This window comes from Girardinichthys multiradiatus, chromosome 14 (assembly GCF_021462225.1).
Source record: "Girardinichthys multiradiatus isolate DD_20200921_A chromosome 14, DD_fGirMul_XY1, whole genome shotgun sequence".
Taxonomy (NCBI): domain Eukaryota; kingdom Metazoa; phylum Chordata; class Actinopteri; order Cyprinodontiformes; family Goodeidae; genus Girardinichthys; species Girardinichthys multiradiatus.
Window position 1 is genome coordinate 5,357,071 of NC_061807.1, and position 16,875 is coordinate 5,373,945.

At 42.1% G+C, this 16,875-nt stretch overlaps 1 protein-coding gene across 2 annotated transcripts; it reads left to right on the forward strand.

The window, feature by feature from the left end:
* Positions 1-989: 989 nt before the first annotated feature.
* LOC124881304 (nephronectin-like) lies at positions 990-14,295 on the forward strand. 2 transcript variants are annotated; one of them, XM_047386855.1, is made up of 13 exons: positions 991-1,331; positions 2,707-2,807; positions 5,501-5,593; positions 6,374-6,493; positions 6,596-6,715; positions 6,789-6,923; positions 8,884-8,958; positions 9,580-10,128; positions 10,309-10,392; positions 13,163-13,261; positions 13,382-13,568; positions 13,660-13,744; positions 13,950-14,295. In XM_047386855.1, the coding sequence occupies exons 1-13, from the start codon at positions 1,264-1,266 to the stop codon at positions 14,034-14,036; spliced, it is 1,803 nt and encodes a 600-aa protein (XP_047242811.1). In that variant the 5' UTR covers positions 991-1,263; the 3' UTR covers positions 14,037-14,295. The 2 variants fall into 2 exon arrangements, with proteins under 2 accessions (XP_047242812.1, XP_047242811.1); XM_047386856.1 differs by lacking the exon at positions 5,501-5,593 and having other exon boundaries at positions 990-1,331.
* The last annotated feature ends 2,580 nt before the right edge of the window (positions 14,296-16,875 follow it).

Here is a 16,875-nt window from a genome sequence, read left to right on the forward strand (position 1 = left end):
TTTGATAAAAAACTGTGCAGGTTTTAAAGATTTACCCTTTCTTGTTTTATGGAAACTTTCTGTGGTGTATTTACCAATTCTTTTTTTTTTTATTTTGGACATTTTTGAAGCAAAAACAGAAACATTTTCTGTACTAATAAATGAAATACAGCACATAAGAAAGTCCTCTTAGAAACTCTGGGTCTGTTAGATACAACAATGGCTAAGGTTCTTTTTATTCATTAAATTAATCCTAAATTAGACTCTTTTTTTTTTCCGTCCCCATGGAAAGTACTCCTGGTCCAGTAATTCTGCACTCTATTTGTATTTATTTTTCATAGAAGTACCCCTAGCCCACTGCATCTGTGTCCTTTCAACCAGTTTGACTTGTTCACACTAAGGCTGGTTCTGGTTCTGCTGGAGATGTCTCCTGTTTAAAGTGAGTTGTTCCTTTCCACTGTTGCCACATTCTTTCTCCCATCCCTCGAAGCAATGGAGTGAAATGACTGTTTTCATTTGTAATTCGGATTAAACTGCATGTAACTGGATCTAAATCTGACTCTGAGGTTCGAGAGAAATGATTCTATAGATTTTAATTAGAACTTTTTGTCCTGTAAAAGAGCTCCAGAACACTTGTTGATTAAGACCTTTAAAGTTTAAAGCACATCTGGGCCCCATAAGGAACACCTGTGAAGAATGGATCAAAGGTTCTGCTCCGTGTTGGTTCATCCAGAACATAATTACAGAGCAGATCGTGGTTCTAAAGCTGCTCAGAATGTTCTGTGGCCTGAGGCAGAGTAAGAACCTCATGTCAGTGAGTTCTGATGGTTCTAAGGTTGCCGGTACCGACCTCTGTGGGGTTCGGGTTTCCTGGTTCCGGTTGAGGAAACAACAAACACGAACCCGAGCCTTTGTTTAAATGCAGCCGGCACGCGACTCTCACCGCGACCACTAACCGACCAATCACAGGCGGCGCGAGGACACGCTGCTCTGCGGTGCGCGCGCTCAGCAGACAGAGAGGATCTGGAGGAGGAGGAATGCTGCTGCTTTCTAACTGGTTTTAATGGTTAAACTGGGTGTGTTGCGGGCTTGAACGGCTCGGTGACTGAGGAGGAGGTTTTATCTGACCCAGCAAACCTTCATGGGCCGCTTTCTAACCCACAGCATGTCTGAAAACTGGACTTTATTCTGATTTACTCATCCTGCCGCATCTGCTGAAGGGACTCAGGGAAAACTGGGATTAAGTCTGGAAAACCTCCCTGATCTCCGACCACAGGAAGGAGGATGCTGATCCTGGTTCTTCTGTCCTGGTTCTGGATCTTGATCCAGGGACAGAGTTTGGACCTTGACAGGTGGGTCATTTTTTGTCCTTACTTGGAGTTTTATCATTTGAACGTAGATATATTGATTTTAATTGATATATTAATATAATTATCCAGATAGATCAGATTCATTTAAACACAGCCTTATAATTAAATGATATATGCAATATTAACGGGATCATAAAGTTCTTTAAATAACCAGTAATTCTTGATGTGAAGTTTTATTGCATCTCTGTAGTATACCTGACTTTAGTAACATTTTCTTCCATGTTGTGAGTCTAATATAGTTGCACAAAAATGCCAAAATGTTTGGAACCGCAAACTTGAATGTGTTTTCCTGAGATTTTATGTGACAAATCAACACAAAGTACAACATGATTATGAGATATGAGAAATATTATGAATACTTTACTATATTCCTATAAATAAATATCTGAAAAGTGTTCATTCTTGATCGCAAAAAAGGTCAAGCTCAGTTTGGTGCGTCTGTGAACATTTCTTACCACAGATTCTTCTTTAGGTCTGGACTCTGACTGGGCCATTCTCACAGATAACTTCCCATATCATGATGCTGCCACCACCATGTTCCAACATGCAGCAGTGTGTTCATCATGTTAGATCTCTGCTACATTTAGTATTTTGTATGTAGAGCAAAAAGTGAAGTTTTGATCTCATTTAACCAGAACATCTTCTTCCACGTGGCTTGTGGCAAAGTGCTAATGGAACCTCTGGTTTTGCAGTTGTGTGTGTGTGTGTGTGTGTGTGTGTGTGCATGGGTTTTTATTGTACAACAAAAAAGGCAATCCTGCATTGTTTTCCTTCCACTCCATAATTATGCACTACTTTATGTTGTTCAGTGAAATAACATCCCGCTGAAATGCTTTGAATTTTGTGGTTGTTATAAAAGAAAATCTAAAACTATGATCACTTTTGCAGAGCAATGTAAGAGCTAATCTCAAACTAAAAGAAGGAAACTAAACAACTTGAGGGTAAGAAGCTGAGGAATTGCTGAGGTGTGACAGGGGATGGAAAGTATGCAGAGGGAGTGTAAAACGAGGGCGACGCCACCCTCCCTCCCCTCGTCTCTGGCTCCTATAATTCATGTTGAGACAGGCTCGAGGAAACAGGAGATGTCAAGATGCTCCTCTGCCGGTCTCGACTAGCAGAACTGACATTAACCAAACACTCAGAGCTTCCTGCAGCCAAGCAGGACAGGACAGCTCTGCAAAGCTATTACCAGAAGTCAGAGCCCACCCTGCAGAAATCTCTGCATGTTTGTCACAGACAGGAAATGACTGAATCTCAGCTTGTTTGTTTGTGTTTTAATAATCCAGCTGCAGTAAAAAATGGCCCCTAGAAGGACACACAAACATACTCATTATTAGTTGTGTCTCTGTGTTTGCAGCTGGACAGACCAGGCGGTGTTGTCTGACGGTCTCTGTCGCTATGGTAACAGCGTGGAGTGCTGCTGGGGCTGGAGACGGATGGACTGGGGACGGTGTCAACGTGAGGGCAAGATAACACGCTGAAGTTTATTATAACTGTCCCCACTGGTTTTATTAGAAATCTTGTAAAGTTCTCATCCCTGACGATCTCTCCCAGGGTTTTATGCTCCTCATTTAATCTCACAATATGACACCATAATATGAGGCTCTGAGGATTTACAGCCCTGTTGAAAGCGTCCTGATCCACCCCATAAATTCTGTATATTTCTCTTTCAAGAAGCCAGACCTTCTTATAAGGCTCTAAAGTGTTCTTCATCATCAGTTAATGCAGGATTTCTGAAGGTCTTTGGCTGCTTTTTTACTCTGCTTTAGTCCATTCCCGGGCCATCTTGTCTACTAGGCAACTTAACTTTTATGAATCATTCAGGCATAAAAAGGTTCCTAAACTGAAGAGATAAACGAGTGTTGTGTTTGCACATAACAGACACGATAGCCATAAACCAGTCTGAAATGGGATTGTTAGTGCGTAAAGCAGGTGGATTTATTTATAAAGCAATGAGCATTAAGTGGTGTGCCTGACATTGCTAAGAAATAAATTAAATTGTCTAAAAGAAAATGAAATAAATTCAGAAAAGCAATAACACACTGATTGTCTTAAGATTAATGTGAACGCAGACTGGGTCAGATATTCAGTTCAGTAACCACTGCAAAGGTCCAATCATCTGTGTACCTACCTGGACCTCATGGTCCTCTATTTAGTGATCTGGAGGCCACACAAGGTCTTAGAAGGTCACAAAGGTCCTAAAGAGACGGTCCATTAAAGGCTTGAAAGGTCAACAATAAAACTTTAAACATGGAGTCAGTGCAGCAAACAATAAAGAGCTGCAGCACCGGCCACCCTAACTAACACCAACATGCAAAGACAAAAATGTTGGGTTCTGATAAAGGTGTGGATGATCCTCCTAATTAAAGAAGTTAAAGGATCTGACCCGTGAATAAAAGCCTAAATTTGATTAAATAAAATATTTCTCTTTTAGTAAAAAATAAAGTAGTAAAAGTAAAGATTCTTCTTTACCCCACATTTCTTTGTCAGACTCAAAACTGGCTACATCCATCCAGGAGGATCTAAAGGCACCACTCTATGTTCGGCCCAACAGATTTCCACCTTCACAGGCCTTGGAAGTAGAAACACACCAGTCTATGGACCAGAGATTAAAATCATCCAGTTTTCCCTCAATCGACTCTGATCAGTGATCCGCACGTCTAATCCTGCTTTTTCCTGCTCATTTAATAAAAACTCTGATATACTTTTGTTTTTTTTTTTTGGTTTGCAAACCTATCAGCAAACACCCTGGTCATTGCTCCTCATTTTTAACTTTAATAAAAATCAGATAAAGGTCAGGGACGTAAATCTTGGTGCATAAATGGGGATAATCTTGTAATCCCTTCATTTTCTGTTGGACTCCAATTTATCCTCTTTCCAGAAGCCTGCAGCACATTTTTCATTTTGTAGTCAATGTTTGTTACATTTAACTTTTGAACTGATGAATTAAAAAGTGAGTTTGGATGTGCTTTCCTCCTTAGTAGGTAAAATCTCAGATGACCAAAAACTGGCATCCTGCAGTAAAAGCCAGATTAAGTCACAGATATATGAAAACTCAAAAATCCATACAACGTCTGGTTCAGCTGGACCACAGCGACCCACACATAGTTTTAGCTACAGCTTCAGATTAGGTAGATCTGAGTGTCATCTGCATAATGTTTGACTTTTTGAAGATCAAGCTCAGAGGGATCATGATTACAAAGCAATATTAGACACTTGGGATAGCATTAAAACAAGATAACACACTTTGACTCTCATAAAACTGGATTTTAGCTTCAACCATGTGATTCCCAAACAGCTGTTGACTGAAAACGTCTGAGTGGGCGATCAGCTGACACCTGATGCATCTTCCAGATTTTATTTCAGATTTTTGCTGCATTTTTTTCTGTCCCTTTAAGAAAAGACTTGTAGTTATCACTCAGGTTGCGATGTTCTAAGTAGGGCTGCAGGATTTCAGGAAAAGAAATTGCAATGCTATGGCTGAAAATTGCAATAATGAAATCATTTCAAATCATCTGACAATATTCTGATTCTTTTCTGTCTTTAACATTAAAAAATGTCCGCTCCACCCACCCTGAGCTCCGGTGCCTCAGCCACAGAAAACACACATCAGGTGAGGACAGTTAGAGTCCGTCCAACTGGCCATGGTGTTCCACCAACTGCTGCATCCTAATTTTCACTTGCGTTTGCAGTTTTGCACACACTGATATTGGGAAGACAACATTATTATTTAAGCTAAAAATAAGCGAAGAAGCTAAAATCTGAAGTAAAACTCTGAAAGCCTGGAGGACCGTTCAGTCACGACCACCTTCTGAGATAACGAGAACGTCTGGCTGTGTGGTAGAGAAATGTGATGGAACAAGGGAGACTGTCTGTCAACACCAACCCAAACAGACCACATGTTGTCTGATGGATTATTTATGTGAAGCCAGCGGCTGCTTGGAGGCCCAGGAATGAGCCTAAAGGATCATTCTGGAATCTGGGTTTTGCTGTTAATGAGCTAAAACATGGACAACATGAACAGCTTCCAGGAAGATAAGACGCTGCACTGAAAACTGATCCAGAGTCAGCCGTTTTGACATGTTCATACATTGTTAACCTGTCACATGTACATTAACACCTTCTGTGTGTGTGTGTGTGTGTGTGTGTAGCTGACTGTCAGCAGGGCTGTAAACACGGAGACTGCGTGGGACCCGACAAATGCAAATGTCACCCAGGATACACCGGCAAAGCCTGTAACCAAGGTAACCACAAGCATCCACATAGAAGTGGAGGAGTGGGACCTTCTCCGGACATCTGGACCGAACTGATCCAGATGATCCAGAACTGAACTGATCCAGAAGTGAGACCTGTTCACCTGCTGCTGACTGAGGAACGCTGCCGGTTCTTAGAAAAGCTTAATTTACCGTCATGCGAGGAGACAGACGCATTCCTTTAATGCCTGTTTGACCTGTAAGGGCGTGTCTTACCCGCACTCCCCCAAAACACACACACACACAGACACACACAGCCCCTCTAGTGCCTCTCTAAACTTAGATCAGCTCTGATACACACACTCCACCGACAGATACACACAAAACCCACACGATCTGCTGATTAGAGGCTTCAATGTGACTCACATCCTGACTTTAAACAACGTTTGGCTTCAAACACACACACCAGCAGTGTGTAACATAACACTGATGTTTGTAAGGACCCTCAGGGACACAATGCATTCCCCGGTTTAACCGTCTTCCTGATGAAGACCCTGACGGATGAGCCAGAACTGAGAGCCGTCTGTAGACTCAACAAACATCTCCCAGCTCTGCTTTCTGTTTTTTTGCTCCGTATGCACGTTAAAGTCCCCACAACAATAGTAACACACGCAGATACACATTTACAGCACTCCTGGTCAACAACAGGGCTGGAGGTCAGAGGTTAATCCAACAAACTGACGTGAGGGATGAAAAAAGAGAAGAAGACGAGCTCTCAGGTTAATGTTTGACCCCTGACCTCTCTCCTCTGTGTGTGTGTGTGTGTTGCAGACCTGAACGAATGCGGTGTGAAGCCTCGGCCTTGTAAGCACCGCTGCATGAACACGCCGGGCAGCTACAAGTGTTACTGTCTGGACGGATACGCTCTGCAGCCGGACGGCAGCTGCAGGAGTGAGAAATTCGTCCATATTTCCTTGTTTTTCCTCCTGTTGCAGAATTTCATCCTCATAGCTGGCCCCCAGTTTAAGGTTTCATATCTTGGTGTACTTCTAGATGTACGGACCTGTTACCATGCCAACTGTCAGTACGGCTGCGAGGTGATGAAGGGCGAGGTGCGGTGTACCTGTCCGTCTCCAGGGTTACGTCTGGGCCCAGACAGACGCTCCTGTGTCGGTCAGTCTGTGATTCAGAGCTGATTAGATGTTGCCTCTTGTTGCTTCAACATTGCTGCGTTGCCTCTCTGCAGACATAGACGAGTGTGCGCTGGGCGGAGTCATGTGTCCTCGTCACAGGAAGTGCTTCAACACGTTCGGGAGCTTCTTCTGTAAATGTCACCTGGGCTTCAAGCTGACGTACATCAACGGGCGCTACGCCTGCATCGGTGAGCCTGAGTTTGTATAAAGGTGTCAGGATCCAGGTTTGGGTCTGCAGGTCTTTATTCTGGAGGCAACTGCGTCCATCCATGCAGAGCCCTTTAAAAATTTCAGTGCCCCTTGAGTGTTTCCACTTTCTACAATCACAAGTAAAACTCTGAAATCTTCAGTGGGTCCTCAGAAGTCACCTGATTAGTTCTGTGTGGGGATGCTGTTCTTCACCAGGGACAGGGAAGCTGGTCAGAGTTGATGGGAAGATGGATGGAGCTAAATCCAGGAAAACCCTGGAAGAAAACGTGTTAGAGGCTGCAGAAGGCTGGAGACTGGGGTGGAGGTTCACTTTCCAGCAGCATACAATAGATGGTTTAGATCAAAGCGTACTAATGGGTTTGAGTGGCCTAGTCAAAGTTCTCACCTAAATCTATGGCAAGAATTGAAATTTAACATTCACAGATGTTCTTCATCTTGTCTGACTAAGCTCAAGCTTTTTTCCAAAGAAGAAAACTCTGAGTCTGTAGATCCAAAACTGGTGGAGAAAACCTCCCAGACCTGCAGCTGGAGCTGCTGCTGGTAGCGGTTCAACGATCGATTCAGAGAGACAATTACAGAAGCTTCCAGAACCTTCAAAAATCATTATTTTTCTTCCACAGAGGGTATTCCACTGTCCGTACTGGGATAGGCCAGTTTCCACAGAGGGTATTCCACTGTCCGTACTGGGATAGACCAGTTTCCATACTGGGGTATTCCACTGTCCGTACTGGGATAGGCCAGTTTCCATACAGGGATATTCCACTGTCCGTACTGGGATAGGCCAGTTTCCATACAGGGATATTCCACTGTCCGTACTGGGATAGGCCAGTTTCCATACAGGGATATTCCACTGTCCGTACTGGGATAGGCCAGTTTCCATACAGGGATATTCCACTGTCCGTACTGGGATAGACCAGTTTCCATACAGGGATATTCCACTGTCCGTACTGGGATAGGCCAGTTTCCATACAGGGATATTCCACTGTCCGTACTGGGATAGACCAGTTTCCACAGAGGGTATTCCACTGTCCGTACTGGGATAGGCCAGTTTCCATACTGGGATATTCCACTGTCCGTACTGGGATAGACCAGTTTCCATACTGGGAATCTCCTGAGGTCAAACATCTGATCCAAGTTATTTTATCCACAAGGAAAAACCAAACAGAAACAGATTCTGACTCATTTATCTTCTCCAGACTCCAAACCACAGAAGCATCACTGAAACATCTCTGCAACAGTTAGAAATATTTGTAAAAACAATAAGTTAGGAGCAAATGAAGTAAAAATCATAAATGTATGAAGTAAACAACCCAGAGACATGTTCGTTCATTAGAAGATCCAGTTTTATTTAGGTCTGAATCTTCTCCGTTCTACCTGAAAACACCTGGAAACCTGGAAACTGAAGGTCAGAAACATTTCTGAATACGTGCAGTTAGTAATCATCCTGTCGGACGTAGAGGATCTTTGATTTGGGAACTTTTCTAGACCAAAAGTTTTATATTTTCATCTCCAGGCTTTTCCATTTAGAAGAAATGAGATAAAACAGGTTCTAATGGAAACTCAGCCCAGAGGAAACACATGTTCTTACATCTCATATCCGGCAGGTGAAAAATTGTTTGGTCACAGATTCAGATTTTAATGTTTTTTCCTTAACTCTGTGAGCTCTGCCGACCCATTTAAAGCAGCTTTAACTGGTTCTGCCCAGGATGGTTTCATGAAAATTATCTTATTGTCAAACTTATCTTAGTTTTTTTGGATAAATATAAATAATTTGCTGTAAAACCTGATAATAATAATGATCCAAAACAGCAGTTTTTAACGCATATATAAATGTGTTCATGCTTATTCCTGTAAGCAGAGTTATTTATTTATTAGAACATAGATATAATAATGTCATAAAGTAACCGGGTCGGCGATGGTTCCTCTGTTTCTCACCAGATAAGGACACTCGGCCGTTCTGCTCCCTCAACGCTTCTTCTCCAAAGTGCAGGTGTAAAGACGGAAGCTGCAAAGGTAACAACACATCCTCATCAAACAAGAACCCAACTCATCTATAGGTCCGATTGTTTTCTGACACCTTAAAACCTGGAGTTAGAGTATAAATCTCTGATCAAAACCTGCTGTTTGGGAAGTCATTTGGTACTTTATTCCAGAGGAACGGGCAGTAGAAACAATTATAATGTGCTAGACCAACAGATCAGATCCATGATGGTTCCACCTCTCAGTTTAAAGGACCTAAAGAATCTGCTGCTAACACCTTGGTACCTCTGGAGGGAGGTCCGGTTCGGCCTGGAAGTTTTTCTTGTTTTGTAATATTTCTCACAGTGAGGATAGAAGTGATAAAAAGGTATTAAAAATTCTCCGCAGTCATTTTGGGGAGAAATCGGACCCAGACACGTTCCTCTAAGAATAAAACCTATAATCATATAGGCTACTTTATACAGCAGTTACATCAGGTAGTGTCATTGGGCTGCTGAACAGAACCAAACGATCAGATTTAAGAGTTTTCAGCCATCAGAGTTCATCACCATTATCACAGGATGATGAATCCTGAATATGATGATTCATTTTTACAGATAAATAATAAACAACAACGAAGATCCGTACTCACAGGTTGGTTTTCTTCTTCTCCAGGGATCCTCAAAGTGATTTTAGAGCCGCACAGACCCAGAACTACAACTCCCATCACCACCACTGCCACAACCTCCACGACTGCTACTACATCTACAACCAAACCTACAACTACTATAACCACTACAACCACACCTACCACCATACCTACAACCATACCGACAACCAGAACTTCAACCACTCTCACCGCTACTTCCACCACTGTTTCATCTACAGCTTATCCAACAACTGTTGCCTTGACGACGACTATCATAGCAACAACCTGGACAGCTACCTCTACTGTTGCTATGACGACAAAAACACTAACCACACTGCCTGCCACAACTGTCACTACAACTCCTCCCACTGTCCCAGCAACCACTGCTCAGACCACGCCCACACCTGAGGCTTCCACCACAGCCCTGACTACACCTCCTCCTCCCCCTGCTCCACCCACTACTGCACCTGTGGTTGCCACAGCAACCACAATGCTACCCACCACCTTGGTGACAACCACGCTGAACAACAGAATCAACAAGGACGTGACGCAGAGACAGAGAGGGGACGTCCAAAGTGAGGAAACATTGCACCCCTTTATAGGCTGATAAGGAAATTAAACAGCAGTTTGCTGTGATTTAAATGAATAACAAGCTATTAACTCGTCAGATATGCTGTAGTTAATAGTAGGTAATTACACAAAGCAAACAGAGAAACCATTCGATACTAATTGTTGGGTTTATTCTTGTTCTTCAGTACCTCGGCAGCCCGGACACAACCACGTCTGGGAGTTTGAGATCGAGCTGGGAAACACAGCCGAGGACGCTGGGGACAATCCTGGTACGTGATGCTGATATTTATCAAAGTCGTGTCTCTGCAAATGAGAAAATCTGCCCCCATCAAGTGGAGTTTCATTCATCTGCAGCCCCTGCTGTGCAGCAGAGTAAGCAGTAGGGGGCGCAATAGAGACAGGTGCAACATAAATGGCTTCATGTGTCACAGCCCTACAGGAAACACAGAGTCCAGACTCTGAGGTTGGAAAGAGCTTTATGAGCTGCAGTCTTTACTAAATGGTAGAACTGGAGCTGGACAATATGTTGCAAATATATCATCATCTCAATACCAGTATGTACAGAATAAATATCTCCACTTGACATGAAGTATTTACGGTCTATTGTAGCCCAGGTGTCAGGAGGTCACACTTTGCTTGCTAGTGATATATTCAGCTGATTGGATGGAGTCTGTCTGGTCACACCTGACGTAGATGATAGTGACCAGAATGATTTCTAACACCGTGTGGGCCTAACGAGAAGATCAGAGCTGTGAAAACATATCCAACATGTTTTCTTATCGCTGATGTGAAGACGATTACAGAAATATTCATATTTATGTGCAAATCTGGTAAAAAACCCTGAAACAAATCCAATTTTAATCCGGCTGCATAATCTTAAAAGGATTTCTCTATAAAAACAAATCCAAACTTTGGTCGAGATGAGAAATATTTTTAATTGCAAGATATTTCTGGCCCGTGCAAAAATTCCTGGAGAATAAAAGTAAATTAAGGATTTTTAAATTTATATTTTTTAAGTTGATCTACCTACTTTTAAACATGTAACCCCTGAGATCCAGTTTCACTATGGTTCTATGGTTTAAGGATATTTTGCGTATGTACTCTTCAAAATTCAAATTCAATTCAATTCAAAGATACTTTTTTGATCCCCGAGGGGAAATTAGAATTCCAGTACAACCCATCCAAACATACATCATGACACAAGACAAGGGGGGACGGGTCACCGAGGCTTTGCTGCCCACTCACAGGCGCTGCCCTTGCTAGATGAGAAAAGAGACCACATTAGGTAAGTAGAGGGGGAAAAAAAATCATATTTCACACTTTATCCTTAGCAGGATACAGTTTGAGATTAAAAAACCTCAGCACAAAGAAGCAACACGTATGCAAAGCAACATCATGCCGGGAACGGTGAAGGTGGTGTGAAGGGTGCATATATTTATCTTGAGCATGTGAGTGTGTGCAAGTGAGTCCATGAAGCACTGTCCCAGAGGCCATTGTCCTTGATGGTTCGTTGGAATGTTCATCAACCGGCCAAGTTCTGAGCAGGTCCACAGATGTCCTCAGGGAAGGGAGGAGGCAGAAGGAGCACAGCGCCATGTTTACATAACTTCCAGGAGAAGTTGAAGATAGCCAGCCATCAAGGCCGTGCAGGGGAGCCAGATTCAGAAAAACAATAATTATTTGGGTTAGGCTGACTCTTAATTTTCAGTCAGCCTTGAGAGTCTCGCTGGTGCTTCTCAAAGGCGAATCCAAACAGCCAAATTCCTGGTCTTTCTGCCAGATCCGAGCGAACAACTTTCTCCAAGATTTATCCCATTTCACCCCTGAGTCCAGGAACCGCAACCTGCCTGCGATCCTGTGTAAGGATCACATCCAGTCTGCGATTCAGCTCACGTAACATCTCAGTCTGAGTGCTGATCGCCCTGAAGATCCCATCATACATGCCAGGCAGCCTCATAATGGCCAGAACAGCTGCTGACATTCTCCGAATTTCTCGATATGCCAGGTAACCGCTGACTCCAAAAAGCAGAAATCCTGATATCAAACATCCAATTATATACATATCTTCCACATCCTCGACTGACATTATCGCCAGACACACAATCCTCCACTTCTGCCAGGAGTCCATCGTGTATCCAGAGAAAAACGTCCAGTCCGGACAAGTTGGGTTCTCCTTCACCCTGTCTTCTCCTCGAGAAAATTTGATCAATTGCATTGAGAGACCAGCTGACCAAATCCATATTTTGGAATAATTTTGAAGATATGCAAAAAGAGGCTCCAAAAAAAGACAAGGCACACAGCTGAAGCAGGGCAGATATGGGAGGGGTGCGGGAGACAGAGAAAAAGCGTCCACCTCCACCGAGAGCAGAAAAAAATATATATAAATATGGGAAAAACGAGAAAACATGAAAATATCTCCTAACCCAGACCATGGAAATCTCCATTAGGAGCCCTAAATGAAATAACTGGAGCTGTGAAAAACAAGACTGGATGATGACCCATGTTCAGAGAGGGGAGGATGGCGAAGGTCTCACCTGCAGTCCACTGCTAGCATACTGCAGGTGGGCATGCATCTTGGGGTCACCACAGCTCCATAACAGCCATTAGATGATATCTACAGGCCAACTGGTTGTTGGCAAATGTAACCATGAGGAGTTTTCTAAACTCTTCTGGGACTTTAACTGGACCTGTTTGAATTGGTCAGATTAGATTAAACCCTCTGATGGGTCTGCTGTAGAGCAAAGGATGAACATGTGGAAAAGTAATACCGGGACATTTAAAAAAAAGTGTTTCAGCTGAACCAAGGTCGCCTTTGGATCTCTTAGTAGGGTAATGCCCCCCCCCCCAAAGGACCATAACTCTGTCATTTCTAGTAGTATAATACATTTGGACTTTAACTCTTTGACATTATTAGAAGAAAGAGCAGAAAACGTTTAAGGGATGTTTAATGTTTGGTTGTACAAACCCTGTGGCCTGTTTTCTGAAAGTTCAGACCAGTGAACAGAAGGGCTAAACTACAGATCTGTTTGTTTTCTGTAGAGTTCGGTGATCTCCACTGCAGCTTTGATCGTGGCCTCTGTGACTGGATATCAGACAGAGAGGGAGATCTGCACTGGGAAGCTGTGGACAGTCCTGCAGGTAACAACACCACGGGGCTAGCTAGAGTCCCGCTAACCGCTTTCACTGAAGCTCCTGGCAGAGTTTGGGTTTATAGGTTTTAAAATATCCAACCCGATATGATTATGTTTTATGTCTCAGGTGGGCGGTACCTGTCTGTCCCTGAACTAAAGGCGGGGCAAAGGAGCAACCGAGGCGCCCGATTGGCCGTTGACATAGTCCCTCTGCTGAATCAGGGCGACATGTGTTTCTCCTTCTCCCATTGGTTGACAGGGCACCATGTAGGCGTCCTGCAGCTGTTCATCCGCAAAAAAGGACGGGACCAAAGGTACCAGAGTTGTTGTAACCTCTGACCTCTAATATATCTGCTGTTTCTGGAGAATGCTGGGTAAAAGCTTGCTCCTTCTTGGCTCTCTCAGGTATGGCTCCGCCCTCTGGAGCAGGACAGGTGGACATGGGTGGAGACAGACGCAGGTTACCTTGGAGACACATTCTGTGGACAAAGTGAGTTATGCGATGATGATGATGAGTCTGATGGTAAGATCAGGACTGATGATGATGATGAAGTTGGTGAGAAAGGATGACGATGATAGAGATGATGATGATTCTGATTATATTTATGATGAAGATCATGGTAATGATTCTGATGATAAGAATGATGATGATAATGGTCATGCTGATGATGATTATGATGATGATGCGTGTGCAGGTACTGTTAAAGGCCGAGCGAAGGATTGGACAACGAGGACAGATACTGGTCGATGATGTCACACTGAGACAAGGGGCGTGTCTATGACATCATCAGCAGAGTGATCAGAGACCTTCAGGTCGCCTCATTTAAAGGACCATTCTGCTGATTTTTAACGCTGGACCTGAACGTTAGACTGCTGATGGGTTTGAGTAGATCTACTGAAACTGGAAACAAGACTGGAGGCGTCCTTCATCTCCTGAGGTTGTCTTAAAACCACGATCAGCAGCCTTGGACTCATCTTCTGTCAGCTGCTGTTTGTTTGGTTTGTTCATTCCTCCAGAGCATAAAGGTTGATCAGATCCTTTCTCACACGTTTTTAATTTGTTGGCAAAACCAGAAAGTTATTAAATGATCTCTGCTCAGACGCTGATGAATGTGGGATCATCAGAAGATCAGAACAAGCAGGCAAATATTGATGTAGCAGCTTTCTGGACGTCGATCTGAAGGTGCTGAACAAAAGAAACGAAGCGACAGCTGGTAGACATTACAGCAGTTTTTACAGAAGGTTCTAGGTTTGGTCCTGAAGGCAGGTCAGGAACCAGAACGACCAGAACATGAAGCAGAAGCAATAGATCCGTTACCATGGTAACTAACGATGGAAACCTTAAATGCAGAGTGGGAAAGGTTTACTGGTTAATCAAAGCACCTCAACCAATCAGAGGCCTTAAAGTCAAGTTATAGTCACCTTTAACTGAGAGAAATCTTCATCAGCAGAACCGATGCTTCCCTTCAAACCGAGACTAACCAGAAACTAAATTCTTTAACTTTCTCTTATCTATAAAAGATCTTTACCATTTATCTTTTAATATTCCAGCTCAGAGCTTCTCACACCCACCAAACCAGCTCCGAGTGTCTCTGTCTGGTCATTTATGTCAACCAGAGTTCTTATATGATGCGGTTTAAACTCAACAATGGTTGAGTTTAAACCGCTGAAATGGTGAAATGGTGTTTCATGGCAGAACGTGGAAGACAATTCAGTTTATTTATATAACGCCACTTTCACAGCATGTCGTACCAAGGCACATTACAAGAAAATTTTAATTCAATCCAGTCATACAGATACAAAGTCAAGTTCATACATTCCAATTAATCGTAACCATTGAACAGTTCAGTCAGATTCAGTTATTTATTCAAATTGGATAAAAAGTTTTTCTATCTAAGAAAACCCAGCAGATTGCATCCAGTCAGTGACTTGCAGCATTCACTCCTCCTGGATGAGCATGTAGAGACAGTGGACAGTCACTGGCGTTGACTTTGCAGCAATCCCTCATACTGAGCATGCATGTAGCGACAGTGGAGAGGAAAAACTCCCTTTTAACAGGAAGAAACCTCCTTATTAAAGACATAAAACCACATTTCAAGACTGAGTAAATCATTGATTTCTTACCCAACAAATGACCAAAACTGGTACTGAGAAAAAACTGAAAGGAGTTGCAGCCAATAATGATCCCATTAAAGTTATTAAATTAATTACAGATTATTAATTTAGACACTTTTAATCTGGAGATCGGTAAAACAGCACATGTAGTAAAACTTTGTTAAATATATGGAATAGGTTTGAAATAACACTTACAGATAATATTTTACTGTAATATTCTGTTATTGTTATGTAAATAAAAGCTTTTTTTCAGTTTTTAAAACACTAAACCTGTTTATATTAACTTTCTTTGTTAATTAGATATTTTCTTAAAGTGAGTAAACGTCTGTGAAAATCAGCAAATCTTTTGATTTAAATTCATATTTTATTTATAATTCATATATTTTAAATCTATATGATCTAACTGGAAGGAAGTAGTTTTTTTATGGAGTACCAAATTCAACTAATCAACAAATTAATACAACTAAATAAATACACTAAATAAATCACTACATTTATCCTTAATAATTAAAATGTTTCTATTATTTCTAATAAGCAATTTAATACTTCCCTAATTTATTAGAAGTTAATTATTTATATTTTTTAAAGTCAGTGGGCGGGGCTAATACTGCTAGAAACAAGCGGATTGGTTTGTTGTATTATTTCTAAATTAAGATATTACTTTTATTTAATGAGCTGTGATGAGTTTAAATGATTTCATGATGAAAATAAAGTGGAAATTATTTTGTACATGTAATAAAGACATTTTAATTGGGTTTACCTGATAAATTAATGACAGACAAATAAATATTGATTTGTTTCCTATTTATTGCTTTTATTACAGCTGTTTTTACTTTTTGGTAGAAATGTTTATTGGATTGTTAGAGTTGTCGGCCCTCGTTAGTTTACAGCTAATTATTTGTTATTTATTTAATAAATGACAATGTTTTAGTTGACAGTTTCTGCAGTTATACTAAATGCAGGACTTCACAGGTTTTTGAGGACCAAGTTATCAGGGTTTTCGTACCTATCTGATAAAATAAGACCACTTTCAGATGCTGGAGCAGGTGGAGATGCTTCACCTGCAGAGACAGGAGGAGGAGGGCGGGAACGTCCCTGATGATTTACATCCCAACATCTGCTGCAGAGGACCAGGAAACATCTGGACGGAGCTCCGTAGATTCCTAAGTTTATGGACCCCCAGCTCAGAGTGTGGAGGCTGAAAGCTGTGATTTACAGCCAGAGGTGGATGTGTGTTGGAATCTCTGCTGAGGGAGGAGGTTCTCCAGTTAACCTTATAATTAACACAATCAGGTTTCCACTCTGCTTTCTGGTCAGGATCAGTAAACTTCTGATATGAGCTTCAAAAATCATCTTCATATAAGAGGCCTATAAATCTAAAGCAAGAGGAAGAGGTTTCCTCAGAGGATATTTCTGTTTGAAGCCTCCAGGAAAACATGAATGCAGTTATACATGCAGGAGTGCCCCCTGCTGGAGGTTATGTGCAGTACATCTGTTTTTATTGGA

Coding starts and splice junctions, on each gene's coding strand:
- LOC124881304 (XM_047386855.1), top strand. CDS start 1,264: ATGCTGATCCTGGTTCTTCTGTCCTGGTTCTGGATCTTGATCCAGGGA. Junction 6,494..6,595: donor GCCGGACGGCAGCTGCAGGA/GTGAGAAATTCG, acceptor GTGTACTTCTAG/ATGTACGGACCTGTTACCAT. Junction 13,569..13,659: donor AAAAAAGGACGGGACCAAAG/GTACCAGAGTTG, acceptor TGGCTCTCTCAG/GTATGGCTCCGCCCTCTGGA.